Source organism: Prunus mume, linkage group LG6 (genome assembly GCF_029339155.1).
Source record: "Prunus mume cultivar Tortuosa linkage group LG6, ASM2933915v1, whole genome shotgun sequence".
NCBI classification, from domain to species: Eukaryota; Viridiplantae; Streptophyta; class Magnoliopsida; order Rosales; family Rosaceae; genus Prunus; species Prunus mume.
The window spans coordinates 18,552,491-18,564,841 of NC_142703.1; the positions used below are offsets into that span (position 1 = coordinate 18,552,491).

The window sequence follows — 12,351 nt, forward strand, 5'->3', positions numbered from 1 at the left end:
TTGCGTTGCATCGTATACTTTTTATTGCGCATCATTGTTTTTGTAAATATATATTTTATATAATATAAATAAGGTTTTAAAACTTGCAAATTTATATAACTTTAAATTGATATATTTATGTAGAACACTATAGTATGAGTGCTTTGGTAAATCGATATTGAAATGAATATTTACAACAACAAAAATCCTTTTCACTTTTAATATAAATATTATACAACTCAAGAAATATCACAATAACAAAGTTGGTGTAGTGATTTGTGGTCGAGGTTTCCTCCCTTGAGGGCCAAGGTTCAATAAAAGAGACGCCTTCTTTGGCTGACAGCTGAATGTGGTGGTTGACTTTAATTGAATTTGTTAAAATATGAAAATAATGGCATGTGTGTAATTTTGGAGTTTTTTTATATTGTATTATTGTTATTTTAGATTATATTTTGTTTTGATTGACGATAGGTAATCTACATACTATCCTTGTAGAACATAGAGCTCAACAGACACATGCATGAACGAATTAATCAAACCCAATAACCCTACGGATACCGAGTTATATCACAACGCTTGAAATCTCAACTGATGTGGCGACATTTTGTTTGGTTATACTTAAGCTCCTTTTAAATATCATTTGTTTATTAATAGAGTGTAATAACCCAAACCTAAAATTAATATTTAATTATTAATTTATTTGAGAAAAAGACAAAAATACCCCTAGAATATTTTATTAGTATAAAAGTTGACTTTTTGACTGGGAAGGAATTTGGGGATTTTAGTTGTACCATTGCGTAGAGCGCGACGAAACGAGTTCGTAGACATGTAACGGGCTCAAATCGGAGTTGTAACGAAGGAGTTACAATCCAAAGAAGTTCAGTGGCATAAGCGTAAATATTTCAAACTTCAGTTTATATAAACCCAGAAATTTCTGGGTTTCGGGCAGCTCGACCAGCCAACTTCCCGGGGCGATTTCTCCCACCTCCGGTCACCGATTCAGGCAAGACCGGTCACGTTAGAATCACCACACTTTGCTCTTCCAGTCCCAGCCCATCTCAGTCTCGATCTGCCGTCGTGGTAGCCGGAAACCGCCACGAAACAGGGTGGTTTGGACAGTTTTTGACGGAATTTCGTGGAGCTCGTTCTCCCTCCTCCGGCCATCGTTTCAGACGAGTGAGGTATGGTTTTCAAGCTATTTCTCATGCTCTAGCTGCTGGTTGGGTAGGATTTCAGAAATTTCTAGCGTAAATAGCTTGACTTACGAGTTAGGTTTCAGCCGGTTTTCGAGTCACTGTTCCGGCCATTTCCGGCCACTTTTTGGGGTTGGTCCAAGAACAAAAGTGGTTCCAAATAGGGTGTTTTACCTAGGATAGGAGTCTTGAACCGAGGTGTTGAGATTTTCCGGCGAGGCGTTATCGCTTTAGGCACCACGCGCTGCCAGCGCGTGTGGCGGCGCGTGGGCAGCAGGGTGGGGACCCCAGTCAGTTCTAGAGTGATCTCCTAGTCCTCACGAGCGCATAGGATTTCGCGGATCTTAATTCGGATACCGTTTGAACCCCGAACGGATCTCGCCTAGTGTGTGATTTCCGGGTTCACTAGTTTTGCACCGTTGGATCGTAACAATTTTTCAGGTATGTTGATCTAGGTATTTCCAGGATCGTATAGTATTTGACGGATCGTAAAACGGAGTCCCGGTTACTCCAAAAACGTCAACCCTAGAGTATGTTTTACGGATAATTGAACCAATTACAGTCGGCGGTGAAAGAACTACGTGTGGCTTGATCCTCGAGAAAGTGCGTAGGCAGCCTACGATTACAGCGCAGCCACGAGATAGGGCCCTAGAGTTTGTGTTATCGCTTCGGGCATTTTGGTCATTTACGACCCACAGGCACTAGGTGTCGATTTTGCGAGATTCAACGGATTCCAAAATGGAATTTGGGTCAGTCGTTCAATTGGTATCGAGCATTAGGTTAACTTCACTGTAGACACTGCATTACATGTGCATCCGTATTTTCAGAATTGCTGGACAATTATTAGGTTGTTTTATTCCAATTGCTATTTCAATTGTTATTTTATATTGTTATTTTATTTATTGCATTGGTGTGACGGAGAAAACAGATATCCAGAAGGATTTGAAAAATTTGTTAAGGTTTTCATTTGAGAAACTTGTTATACATGTTATTATATGCTTATATGTCGAGAACTGAGGTTTAGCAAGATCAGTATTTAATTATCTATATTTGTTCTTATGATTAATTGTGTTGTAAGGGTATAAATTCATTATTGGAATTATATGCTCAGCGGAGAGTAAGGTGGTTAACCAACTAGCTGAGTAGTTGATGCACATATTCAGGGGTTGAAAAGGAAGCAATTTAAGTTTTGGTTTTCATCAGATTTTGGTATATATAAATATATGTATATAATTATGTATATATGAATATATTTTAAGCTCAGTTGAACACCAATTTATTGGAAGTTGTAAAAATAGCAGATTATGGTTTTCAAACCCACCGTGAGGGTACCCCCCAGTTGCCTTGAGACATTATTTTGCCCCACGAGTTCGGGGCGCTGAACCGTGTGGTGCCAGATGTCTGATCGATTATTTTGCCCCACGAGTTCGGGGCGCTTTGACCGTGTGTGCGAGTGCGGCTCGGATTGAGAGGTTGTCTCCGAGACACGCGATTTGCGGATCGCCGTGACTACGGTCCCGAGTCCCGCGATTCTGGCTCGGGTTGACTTTGTGTCACCGAGACCTGCGAAATTGACGGATATCGATTGCGGCTCGGGTTGATTTTGTATCCTCGAGACCTGCCAGAAATTGATTATCGAGAATTGATGGATATCGAGGAATTGTGGATCGATTATGGGGGTAGAGTGCGCCTAGGTGGAGAGGATTTTATACAGTTATCATTATTTTCTTAAGCATTACATCTACATATATATATATACATACATATACCCATACATGATTACTTATGAATTTTAAATGAGTTCGATGCAAGTTTATTCAAAGTTTGTTTATTTTATTTTATTTTCATCCAGATTGCTTTAATTTATCTTATTTTATGTTATTTAGATTGTTGACTGTAATTGTTATTATTGGATATGGTATTAAACAGTTCCAGTACTTCTAGCATATTTTGCCCCACGAGTCTTACATTATCCGGACCGTGGGAGCGGGATTGCGGATCGAGTTGACCAAATGTCTCCTGAGTCCAGCAAGGATTACAAAGCAGGATGAATTATATATTCAATGTTTTTTCAGCAAGAGTATTGCTTAGTAAGTTATGTATAAGCAGGAATGCATGAGTTCAGTATCTTATTATATGCTTTTAAATATTTTAAGTTACAGGCTGTTGAATGAGATTACCAGAGTTTATGTTTGATCCGAAGGTTGAGATGAATTTTATGAGCAAGTTCATTTATTTGAATTGTTGCAACCTGAGGCTTGAGTGTTATGATCCTTGATTCCTTTTGGATATAATTCGATACATGCTGGCAGTTGTGATATAGATATATATTTAAACATATATACTTGTTTTACAGGTAGAAATTTTTTGGGAAATGTTCACATAGATTCTAATTTTTGGTAGAAGTCACATTGAAATTTTATTTAAATTCAGATTAAAAGGTAAACTAGTCTTTTACACCCAAGATTAGCAGTGTCGACACTCGAGAGGAAAAAGGATTTTAGCTAAATCTTAGAGTCGAGGCGACATAGTTTTAAATTTATCGAATTGATTATTTATCGATCTTTTGAGCTTTATATTCCCTTAAGCCACCTCAGGTATTCAGACATAAATGTGTGACCTCCAGATTTTATTGATTGCCTTATAGTTACATTATTGAGATGCAATTGGTGAGTGCAGTTTCAAAAGAACAAACTTGAGAATCAGAATGATGCAGCTTAGTACCCTCACCTTTTTGAGTGATGGGTAAGTAAATTTCGAGGACGAAATTTTTTTTAAGGGGGGTAGATTGTAATAACCCAAACCTAAAATTAATATTTAATTATTAATTTATTTGAGAAAAAGACAAAAATACCCCTAGAATATTTTATTAGTTTAAAAGTTGACTTTTTGACCGGGAAGGAATTTGGGGATTTTAGTTGTACCATTGCGTAGAGCGCGACGAAACGAGTTCGTAGACATGTAACGGGCTCAAATCGGAGTTGTAACGAAGGAGTTACAATCAAAAGAAGTTCAGTGGCATAACCGTAAATATTTCAAACTTCAGTTTATATAAACCCAGAAATTTCTGGTTTCGGGCAGCTCGACCAGCCAACTTCCTGGGGCGATTTCTCCCACCTCCGGTCACCGATTCAGGCAAGACCGGTCACGTTAGAATCACCACACTTTGCTCTTCCAGTCCCAGCCCATCTCAGTCTCGATCTGCCGTCGTGGTAGCCGGAAACCGCCACGAAACAGGGTGGTTTGGACAGTTTTTGACGGAATTTCGTGGAGCTCGTTCTCCCTCCTCCGGCCATCGTTTCAGACGAGTGAGGTATGGTTTTCAAGCTATTTCTCATGCTCTAGCTGCTGGTTGGGTAGGATTTCAGAAATTTCTAGCGTAAATAGCTTGATTTACGAGTTAGGTTTCAGCCGGTTTTCGAGTCACTGTTCCGGCCATTTCCGGCCACTTTTTGGGGTTGGTCCAAGAACAAAAGTGGTTCCAAATAGGGTGTTTTACCTAGGATAGGAGTCTTGAACCGAGGTGTTGAGATTTTCCGGCGAGGCGTTATCGCTTTAGGCACCACACGCTGCCAGCGCGTGTGGCGGCGCGTGGGCAGCAGGGTGGGGACCCCAGTCAGTTCTAGAGTGATCTCTTAGTCCTCACGAGCGCATAGGATTTCGCGGATCTTAATTCGGATACCGTTTGAACCCCGAACGGATCTCGCCTAGTGTGTGATTTCCGGGTTCACTAGTTTTGCACCGTTGGATCGTAACAATTTTCAGGTATGTTGATCTAGGTATTTCCAGGATCGTATAGTATTTGACGGATCGTAAAACGGAGTCCGGTTACTCAAAAGCGTCAACCCTAGAGTATGTTTTACGGATAATTGAACCAATTACAGTCGAGGCGGTGAAAGAACTACGTGTGGCTTGATCCTCGAGAAGGTGCGTAGGCAGCCTACGATTACAGGCGCAGCCACGAGATAGGCCCTAGAGTTTGTGTTATCGCTTCTGGGCATTTTGGTCATTTACGACCCACAGGCACTAGGTGTCGATTTTGCGAGATTCAACCGGATTCCAAAATGGAATTTGGGTCAGTCGTTCATAGAGTCCTTGTTTTTAGCGCAATAAAACATTAATAATATGAAGAAAAAAACCCTAGTCGCACTCGGTTCCCTTTCTCCTTGCGACAACCAACAGTAAAGAAGCTAAAAGGGAGGTGGTGGTGTTGTCTTCGTCTTGACGGCGTCGATAGTAGCACTGAATTGTGTATCTCTTGGGAGAGTTGTGATACCTAGTGGTGAAGTTTTGACTTTGTTTTAACGGCGGCAGCAGCAGCGACGTTGGTGGTAGTTGTTGGGATGTGGTGCTCTTCTTTACTCTGAGCTGACCAAAGAACTATGCTTGGTCATATGTGGTTTTCTTTGTTCAGTTCTGAGTTAAAGTGGAGTGCTTCTTAGGGGTCCTTTTATTGTTGTTTATGTATTCCTCATGCGTGTTCTCTCCTGGTTTCTTATATGGTATGCCTTGCAGTTTATGTTGGTGTCAAATGACTATGATTTTGTTCATATAAGGCTTTTTTTTTTTATAGTTGGGATGTTCTGCGATCCTTTCATGTGGGTCTACTGTGTTGGTATATAGTTACGATTCTAGTCGGAGGTCTATGTGTTAGTTTTCATTTTTAATTTGTTCTTTTATTGTAATAGTCCAAAGTGACCTAAATCAGACTCTTTTATTAGTCCATGACATGTGTGGTACTATTTCCTCCCCTGAGGTTTGTCCCATGAGGTTGTCCTAGAAAGGTTTTAATGAGGCCACTGTATCATGTCATTCTTTGTACGTCTTTCGTTCTATGAATGAATTCCCTCTCTAAAATAATAATAATATTTGTCATGTTACTTGTCATATATTAGTTTTTTTTATATATACAAGCGATATTTTAGGAGGAGTAATCGAATTTAGGACATCGAATACAGGAGTAAATACTTTTAATCACTTGACTTAGGCCCAATTTGGGATTGCTGTCACTTTTTAAAAAAGTTGCTTCTTCTATGCTTTGAAAATAATTAGCTGTGAAGTAAATCAGCTCCATGTTTGGTAAACAATATTTTTAAAATACTGTTAGTACAAAAAGCAGTGTCAAAACCGTTTGGTAAATTTTAATATAAAATTGTTGTAACTTTGAATAATGACTAAAATATACATGATGTTAAAAGTATTATGTACTAATCATGTGGTAGTGATGGAGTGGAGGTGGTGGTGGTGATGAAGGTGGAGTTGGTGGTTGTGGTGGTGGTGGGGATGATGCTTGTGGAGGTGGTGGTGGAGGTGGCACCATGGTGGTGGTGTTGGTTGTGGAGGTGGTGGTGGATGTGGAAGTTTTGGAGGAGGTGGTGGTTGTGGTGGTAGTGGTGGTGGTGGTGGTGGAGGTGAAGGTAGAGGAGGTAGAGGTGGAGGTGGTGATGGCGGTGGTGGTGGTTGTGGAGGAAGTGAGTGTGGTGGTGCAAGTGGTGGAGTTGGATGTGGAAGTGGAGGTGATGTCATTTTTTAAATGATTGATAGTATTTTGGGAATTAAAAAATTCATTAAAAGTTCATCTCTGCTTATTTTGAGAGCGACTTTGAAAAGCAACCAGTCTGCTTTTAAAATTTATCAAAAGGCCACTGCTTTTAAAATAATCGAAATATTATATTTTTACCAAACACCTTAAACTGCTTAACTTTAAAGTGAAATAGGTTTTTGACCAAAAAAAGCAATCCCAAACGGGGCCTTACAAGTCCCTTGCAACATACTAGTTGATTTTAAAAGGTTAGGATAGTAACTATTGTCAACCATATTTTAAGAGGAAATGCAAACCTTCGTATGTACCATATCTGGTAATTCGGTCCATGACCTTTAAATAAAGTTTCATGCCATGTATTTTTGTTTGGTTTAATAAATAAACAACAAAAAGAAGATCATATGTTACACTTCGATATAATTCACATGGCAGTCATTGTCTAGCTATGACTATTTTCACCGCAGCACATAACACAAAGAAGATCAGCAACAATGCTCAAACTATTGCGAACTTGAATCCAAATGGGAAAGGAAAATAGAAGGGTTAATCATTTTATTAGTCCCTGAATTTAGACCCAATTTGCATTTAAGTCCCTCAATTTCCAAAATCGTTCCCATAGTCCTTCAACTTCAGTTTCGTTAGGACAAATGGTCATGCTGTCAATTTTGTTAACTTTTCTGTTAAATGCAGGGGCAAAATGGTATTTTTGTATTAAATTGATTAAAATATGAATAACAAAAATAAAAAACTAAACTCTCTTTCCCCCTCCTCCATCCCGATATCTACTCCCCCAAAACTTTATTTTTTTTTTAAAGATATGATTTTTTTATTCCTTTTTTTTTGTTTTAATATAAAAAATACCATTTTGCCCCAGCATTTAACAGGAAAAGTTAACAAAATTGATGACAAGACCATTTGTCCTAACGAATGTGAAATTAAAGGACCACCGGAAAGATTTTGGAAATTGAGGGACTCAAATGCAAATTAGGTCTAAGTTTATGGACTAATAAAACAATTAACCCAAAAAAGAAAAACAAAAATAGCTTTTCACCATTCTAACATGACATATTATAAATAAAAAAACTTTAGAAAAACTTTATGTTTATACTTTCAAGTGAAAAAATTGTAACACAATAAGAACTTATTAAAAAATGACAAGTGACTAATTGAGGGTTTTTCTTTTGGGAGTTTCACTAAAACACCCAAAATGGGGGCTTAAATTATAAAAAAACTCAAGCACTATTTAAACATATAAACACACCCAAAATCCATCATTACACACACTCAAAATCCATTTATAAACACACCCAAAAAGTTGACTTTGTGGTTGATTTTGGGTGTGTTTCTATGTTTAAATAGTGCTTGGGTTTTTCTATAAATACATATCTAGAATTGGGTTTATTTATAAATTTGTATTTTCTTTTTCCTCAAAATAGGTTCTCAAAGAGTTTTTATATAAAATGTAATGTTAGAATGGGTCCATTATGAAAAGCCCAAAAGAAAAAAGTTTCTCCGCCGTAAGCTTTGTTTTTGTTTGATTTTAATGCTTGAATTTGACCTGCAACTTCTTTATGCTAACATAGCCAATTGATGCCAACATATATTAGATACCAAAAACACAAACCAACGATTCACCGTCTTGCAAGAGAATATATTACTAGCAATGAGCATAACGGCCCTATTGTTCCGATGGAGAGAGGAATCTACGATTAGCTTTTCGGGAAATTTCCGAACTAATAATTTCAACGAAATCTTTCGATTTCTTATTTTACCATATTCAACTCTATGTATTCCTCTATCCGTAGAGTACATTGAATGTACATAAATAGCTATAACAGGGTTGCTGTTATTCGTATTAACAGCTACTTAGTGAGAAAAACATTCATATTTTCTATTAAAAAATCACAAACTTAAAGACATTCTTCTTGCCATTACTTATATGAATATTTATTTCACACACTGAAGAACAAATTTTAAAACCATTCTTTCTGTAAAAAAATTTCATTGACAATTATCAATACTGAATTAATCTATATGAAAATTATAACATTGGTTGACATGTAAATTAACAAAGATAATGCATCCGACAGTGAAACATGAAAAAAGCTGCATAGAAGGTAAGATTGTGTATAACCAAACTTTCAACCAGCTAACCTAAAAGTTTGAATAATTAGTAATTAATTAATTGAGAAACACCTTTTATGATCACCTCCCACACAAACACTAGAAATTAGAATAAAGTCCATGCACTCAATTAAGAGTTTTCAAGAATTATAAAAAACTACTTTTGGGAATGGTTTAATTTAGTGCCTGCATGGTTCCAGGATCAAAATTTAAAGTTTTTTATAACCTAAAAATGAAAAAGAAAAAGAATTCAAAATTAACCCCCTCCCCCTCCTTACTCAAAAGCTATACAAAGATTTGGCCTACCCTCATTCATTTTGTTTTTCTCCCCAAACATGTCTTCCTCTTGAAGCCTTTGTCCCAACTATAATAGGCAAGTCCTCTAGAGAACTCCTTAATTATATATTTATATACCTGCAAGGCCTCTATCTTTTCAAGTACTGAGGATATATTCCATTGGTAGTGTGATTGTGGTATCCATCTTTTCCTATACAGTCAGTGTGTCTTTTTGGCACAAAAGATGTGAAAGATCAGGGCATGGGTGTTTGTTTAATTAATTACTGATTTCTGATTAAAGTTTACAGATGCCCCAACTGATCTAGTCTTTTTTTCTTGTACTGTTAATAATAAAATATCCCCCTTATGGGGTTAGCTTTATGCATGGTTGTAGGTCTATAGCTATAGGGTTATGATTCCCCTCAAAGGCTCAAACTAGTCTCTTAACTGTGAAGGAAATTAATATACATATAAATACCCACTTTGAATCATATAAAAGTATGCATGTTAGTGCTGCACTTTATAGAGAAATCAAAACACAAATATATACATGATTTAAACTAACTTTCTAGTTTATACTATCGCTTGTACTCGAGAAAAAAGAAATCAGAGAGTCAGGCATTAATTATGATGACAATGAGCAAATTATTAAAATAAACAAAAACAGCTTTTGAGCAGCAATTCCTCAAATCTATATGAGTCATGATTCATGCTCTGTGATTGTGTCTCTACATGTGTATATTTTCTTGGACATTTTGGTTGTAATTTTATATCTTGATGCACATGGATAGTACTTGAAATTATATGATAAAGAAAACAAGCTTGCAATCTTGGTAAATTTGTCCAGACACTGCTCCTAGCCGGCAAAGAAACGGAAATGCTGGAGAAAAGTGGTTTCGAAGTTCATAAAATAATCTGGTAGATTAACCTTGAAGATGAGAATTAACCATAAACAAATATACAAGAAGACAAATTGCAAACCCTGCTGTACACACAACATTTCACAGAGTATATATCAGATAATTTAGGCATTGAAATTTGAACAAAGCAGAAGTAGTTAACTAATGCTCATCTAGCTTCTTCTTCTTCTTTCTGAATTTATATATCTTTCTCATTTTTGGAGTAGTACATGTGGTTTAAATGTACAAGAACAGAAACTATGTATCTTGCTTTAAAGAGAAAGGGATCTGATCATGGGTCTCTTTAATTATTTACACTCCAATAATTAGCTGAACATATTACTAAAAATGGTTAAGATCATAAGAAAACTATTCAGAATTATTACATTAATTATATGTTTCCTTATTTTTTTAGTCACAAGAACAAATTACAGAGAGAGAGAGAGAGAGAGAGAGAGAGAGAGAGCCTAATTAAGACTCATTTTGGGTTAATGAAAAATTGCGTACCAGGCATGAAAGCATTAAAGGGAATCAATGGGTACGAAGAAGGAGGGTGATGATGTGGTACTTGGTCTGCAGGATCAGGAGCTGATGAAGTGGAAGCAGTATTTGCAGCAGCATTTATAGAATTACTAGTTTTCCTATTTAACAATACATGATGGGAGCTGGAGCTTTGGCCTACAGTAGTGTAACAATTTTGATGATGATGATCAGGACCTTGATCATAGAGAATTCCCTTAAATACATGCCCTCCGATCACCACGCTCGTCTGATAAGCGTGCTGATCAACCATGTCTTCCACTGAGCTCACTCGAACACACTTAAAAGTTGCCATGGAATTCACTTCAGCTGGAAAATTCACCTCTTGATCTAGCCCTAAACATAAAGAAAACCCAATTAGCCAAAATGATATCTACATTAATATTGATCATCATGAGAAAAAATAATAATAATAATAATAATTCAAGCCACATACTAAAAGTGGTACAGTATTCCTAAACAGTATATCAGTACAAGTAAAAGAGTAAAGAAAAAGGAACTTATCACTGTTAGGGTTAGCATATGGACATCACATTTCCTCAAATTTAGAGAAACAAAAAAAACGAAAAACAAAAATTAACAGTACTTGTTGAGGAAGACGGATTGGTGAGGCGTTCAGCTGGCCTCTTAGGGTTTTGGTGGTGATGTCCTTGTTCATGATGAAGCTGAAGGTGCTGTTGAGGAATAGCTGCTGCAGGAAGCTGCTGTTGGCGTCTTCTGTAGACAGGAACCCAAGTGCTTTTGACGTGGGTTTGGCAGTGAAACCCTTTGCTCTTACAGCAAGTCCTGCATCTCATGTACACACACTCCTTCTTTGCTTGGTTCCCACAGTCTTGGCATCTTGAAGCCATTATCACTCCTCCTTCTCCTCCTCGCTTCACCATCTGAATCTCATCATAGCCAGCTAATTAATCAAGACCAACCCCTTAAACATTTCAACTCATCCATGGCAATTTTGATGATCTTTTCTTTCTCTTTTTTTCTCTTTGATTTTTGCTGAAAGATAGATGGGTGTACTTATGGGAGGTGGGGGTGGCCTTTGAGTTTTGGGTTTGTGTTTGTGGGTCATTTAGTACTTGTGTGCTCATGTGAGGCCAGCAGCTCTTTAAAAAAAATTTAATCTCTCTTTTATGAAGTGCTAAATAAGTAGGAATTTCGGGGAGTTTGAAAAGGATTCAGAGAGTTGAAAAGTAGAATTGCACCATTTGTTGTGCCACTTGACAGCTCCATCGATTCTGATTTTGAAGTATAAACTCTCTCTCTCTCTCTCTCTCTCTCTCTCTCCCCTCACCCTTTCACTGCAGTTAGCTCAGTCTTAAACTCTTAATAACCCGGCAGGACCTGAACAGAAAAGCAAATTAGAGAGAGAGAGTTGAAAAAGGTGGTATGTTCTTTAAAGATAATATTGATGATAATGCAAAAGCATGGTTGTTTTTGGAAGTGTGTATTTTGTCTTCTTGTGAAATTAACTAATTTACCTCATCCACCTCTGCTTGATTACAAATACCTCTTCTCATTCTTCTACTACTGGAATGTCTTTCATCAAGCTGAGAATTTGAACCATCCACGAATTAATGTGTCAAAATAAAAATATATTTATTTGGAAACCTAAGTATGTAATTAGAATATTACAATGCTTATTGAAGCAGTTCTCATGAGGTTTAAGTTGATAATTAACTTGAAGTTGCCCTAAGAAGGTCTTAAGTTAATGACTTAAAAATTATAATATATCTAGTTAATGATAATTTGATATGTCTTAATTCCCCACTTTACTTATTAGAACTAATCTTATTATAGT

At 37.0% G+C, this 12,351-nt stretch overlaps 1 protein-coding gene and 1 long non-coding RNA gene across 2 annotated transcripts; one reads left to right on the forward strand and one right to left on the reverse strand.

Annotated features, from left to right (window-relative positions):
• Positions 1-941: 941 nt before the first annotated feature.
• LOC148916321 (uncharacterized) lies at positions 942-3,366 on the forward strand. Its single transcript, XR_016127982.1, has 2 exons — positions 942-1,160; positions 3,102-3,366. It is a non-coding gene; the product is annotated as an uncharacterized LOC148916321 (long non-coding RNA).
• Positions 3,367-10,316: 6,950 nt separating this feature from the next.
• On the reverse strand, positions 10,317-11,582 carry SRS3 (SHI-related sequence3). The gene is made up of 2 exons (XM_008238747.2): positions 11,140-11,582; positions 10,317-10,889 (listed from the first exon to the last, which is right to left on the reverse strand). Exons 1-2 carry the CDS (start codon positions 11,435-11,437, stop codon positions 10,492-10,494), a joined length of 696 nt encoding a protein of 231 aa, XP_008236969.2. The 5' UTR covers positions 11,438-11,582; the 3' UTR covers positions 10,317-10,491.
• Positions 11,583-12,351: the final 769 nt, after the last annotated feature.